Source organism: Mandrillus leucophaeus, unplaced genomic scaffold (genome assembly GCF_000951045.1).
Source record: "Mandrillus leucophaeus isolate KB7577 unplaced genomic scaffold, Mleu.le_1.0 Scaffold196, whole genome shotgun sequence".
NCBI lineage: Eukaryota > Metazoa > Chordata > Mammalia > Primates > Cercopithecidae > Mandrillus > Mandrillus leucophaeus.
This window is the reverse complement of record NW_012101987.1, coordinates 2,630,759-2,634,549: the sequence shown is the minus strand read 5'-3', so window position 1 is coordinate 2,634,549 and position 3,791 is coordinate 2,630,759. Positions and strand designations below refer to the sequence as shown.

Sequence of the window (3,791 nt, the reverse complement as noted above, 5' to 3'; positions counted from 1 at the left end):
CCCTTACTATACATAAAATAATTCATACTGGAGAAAAGCCCTACAAATGTGAAGAATGTGGCAAAGCTTTTAATCGGTCCTCACACCTTACTACACATAAGAGAATTCATACTGGACAGAAACCCTACAAATGTAAAGAATGTGGCAAATCCTTTAGTGAATTCTCAACACTTACTAAACATAAGATAATTCATACTGAAGAGAAACCCTACAAATGTGAAGAATGTGGCAAAGCTTTTAACCGATCTTCAATCCTTAGTATACATAAGAAAACTCATACTGGAGAAAAACCCTACAAATGTGAAGAATGTGGCAAAGCTTTTAAGCAGTCCTCACACCTCGCTGGGCATAAGCATGTTCATGGTGGACAGAAACCCTACAAATGTGAATCATGTGGCAAAGCCTTTAGTATATTCTCAACCCTTACTAAACATAAGATAATTCATACTGAAGAGAAACCCTACAAATGTGAAGAATGTGGCAAAACTTTCTACCGATTCTCAAACCTTAATACGCATAAGATAATTCATACTGGAAAGAAACCCTGCAAATGTGAAGAATGTGGCAAAGCTTTCAACCATTCCTCAAACCTTACTAAACATAAACTAATTCATACTGGAGACAAACCCTACAAATGTGAACAATGTGGCAAAGCTTTTAGGCGGTCTTCACATCTTAGTAGACATAAGATAATTCATATTGGAATTCATACTGAAGAGATTATACAAATGTGAAGAATGTGGCAAAAGCCTCTTCCCTTACTAAAGAATGTGGCAAAGCTTTTAATCAGAACTTCACCCTTACTACACATAAGATAATTCATGCTGGAGAGAAACCCTACAAATGTGAAGAATGTGGCAAAGATTTCTATTGATTCTTATACGTTACTAAATATAATTCATATTGGAGAGAAATTCTACAGATGTGAAGAATGTGGCAAAGGCTTTAATTAGTTCTCATCCCTTACTAAACATAAGAGAACTCATACCATAGAGAAATCCTACAAATGTGAAGAATGTGACAAAGCTTTTAACCACTTCTCAACCCCGCCTACGTATAAGATAATTCATGCTGGAAGGAAACCCTACAAATATGAAGAATGTCTCAAAGCTTTTTACTGATTCTTATACCTTACTAAACATAAAATAATTCATAAAGGAGAGAAATTATACAAATGTGAAGAATGTGGCAAAGCTTTTAACAAATCCTGTCCATTACTAAACATAAGATAATTCATACTGGAGAGAAAACCTACAAACGTGAGGAATGTGGCAAAGCCTTTAGCTTGTCCAACTTACTGTACATGAGATAGTTTATACTTGAGAGAAGCCCTACAAATGTGAAAAATGTGGCAAACCTTTTAACCAATCCTCAATGCTTGTTACACATTAGATAATTCATGCTGGAGAAAAACCGTACAAATGTGAAAAATGTGGCAAAGCTTTTAACCAATTTTCAAACCTTACTAAACATAAGATAACTGATACTGGAGAAAAATCTTAGAAATGTGAAGAATGTGGTAAAGCCTTTATCCAGTCCTCAACTCCTACTAAACATAATTAATGATGGAGAGAACCCGTACAACTGTGAAGAATGTGGCAAAGCTTTTAACAAGTCCTCAAACCTTATTGAACAAAATAATTCATACAGGAGAGAAACCCTACAAAAGTGAAGAATGTGACAAAGCCTTTAACCAGTCTTCAAGTTTTACTAAACATAAGAAAATTCATACTGGAGAGAAACCCTATGATTGTGAAAAATATGGCAAAGGTTTTAACTAGTTCTCAGTTCTTAACACACATGAGATAATTCATACTGGAGAGAAACTCTACAAACAAGAAAGATGTGGCAATGCTTCTGACAACACCTCAAACTTTTCTAACCATAAAAGAAATCATATGAGTGAGAAATCCTAGAAATGTGGAGAATGTAACAAAGTATTTAAATGGTTGTCACACTTGATTATAGGTAATATACTGGAAAAAATTCCTACAAGTGAGAACAATGTGGCAAAAATTTTTAACTAATACATCTTATTGCACAGAAAATCATTTATATTTGAGAAAAATTGTACAAATATAGACTATGAAAAAGACATCAGTATCTGCTCACATCTTAACACCAGAGAGTTCAGGCTTAATAAAAGCATGATAAGTGCAATTACTGTCAAAAAATCTTTCAGAAAATATTATCCTTTAAAGTGAAGGAGAATATATTAAAGATGAACATTACAAACATAAAGAAGGTTGTAGTACTTTTACTTGTATCGGATCTTATTGTCCACATTTTGTACTAGAGAAAAACTCTGAAGGGGTTGCTCAAACTTTATTCAACTCAGGGAATTTATATTGGAGAATTGTCTTGCAAATGTAATAAATTTGGGAAAAGACTTTTTCAAAAACTACAGCTTAGAAAACACCAGAGTTTATACTAAAATATATTTTCAAAGATGTAGTAAAAATAAAAAAAATTCAATCCAAATTTAAGTCTATGTAAATACCAGAATTTATAGTAGAAATATATGAGGAACTGACACTTCGAATATTCTAAATCAGAGTTCTGAGTGTATAAAATAATCTAAAACTAAAGTCGGTAGAAAAATTATTTGTATATAGTGTTAGGAGTAAAAGATTTGCAGAGTAATAACTATATTCAGATCATGCATTCTTGAAAAAATTACAGATTTTTTGAAAAGCAAATGATGTAACTCTTTATTTTCTGCTGTTTCTTTATTCTTATTGACTTGTGAAAACATGTCATCATTTGTTGCCGCATCAGAGGTATGAGAGATTCTTTTTCATTAGGTGGGCATTATTTATTATCTTTTTTATGGATGAGTAAGAGTATTAAAATGTAAGATGTATGATGAAAATCTAAGTGGAGAGGTTCTTTGTGGTTAACTTATACTATTGAGTGATGCACGAGTAAGGTGTTAAGAGTAATATTCTTTTGCATTATGAGAAAACTAGTAGTACATTCGTATGTTGTACTAATTGTGCTTTTATGTAATAAAATGCAGTACATTTTAAAATTTTTAGATTATGTGTAAATGTAACTGTTTCAACATTTTTAACATGGTAAATATTGTGCATTCAATGAAGTGTTATTATGCCAAAAAGGTTAACCTTTTCCACCTTACCAAAAGGCATAGGTAAAAGATGGTAGTAGTATACTATTTGGTAATATAATGGACTAACATCTGTAGTCATCTCTTTTGCCAGTGGCTTCAAACTGCAAATAAGTTAAAGAATATTGTTCTTATAGGTTAAATTTTTATTCTTATTTTAATCATTTAAATTTATTTTTCTTAATTTTTGTGGGTACATGAGTGTATATACTTATGCCATATATGGCATATTTTGATACACAAATACAATATATAATAATCACATTGGGATACATGTGGTATCTATCACCTCTAGCACTTATTCCTTTGTATTACAAACAAGCCAATTCTACACTTTTACTTATTTTAAAATGTACAATTATGGCCAGGTGCGGTGGCTCACGCCTGTAATCCCAGCACTTTGGGAGGCCAAGATGGGTGAATCACTGGGTCAGGAGTTCGAGACCAGCCTGACCAACATAGTGAAACCCTGTCTCTGCTAAAAGTACAAACAATTAGCTGGGCGTGGTGGCAGGCACCTGTAATCCCAGCTACTTAGGAGGCTGAGGCAGGAGAATCACTGGAACCTGAAAGGTGGAGGTTGCAGTGAGCTGAGATCGCGCCACTGTACTCCAGCCTAGGTGACAGTGTGAGGCTCTGTCTCAAGGAAAAAAAAAAAAAAATA

General features: G+C 33.3%; 2 protein-coding genes across 2 annotated transcripts in view; one reads left to right on the top strand and one right to left on the bottom strand.

The window, feature by feature from the left end:
- The window catches only part of LOC105538634 (zinc finger protein 85-like), a 30,344-nt gene extending 29,206 nt beyond the window's left edge, over positions 1-1,138 (top strand). Inside the window, exon 5 of the mRNA XM_011978534.1 lies at positions 13-1,138. Within this exon, the coding sequence (XP_011833924.1) occupies positions 13-734 (722 nt within the window). The 3' untranslated portion in view covers positions 735-1,138. The remainder of the gene's footprint in view (positions 1-12) is intronic.
- LOC105538628 (zinc finger protein 708) overlaps positions 1-3,791 on the bottom strand; it is a 315,682-nt gene that overhangs the window by 193,082 nt on the left and 118,809 nt on the right. The window lies entirely within an intron of this gene.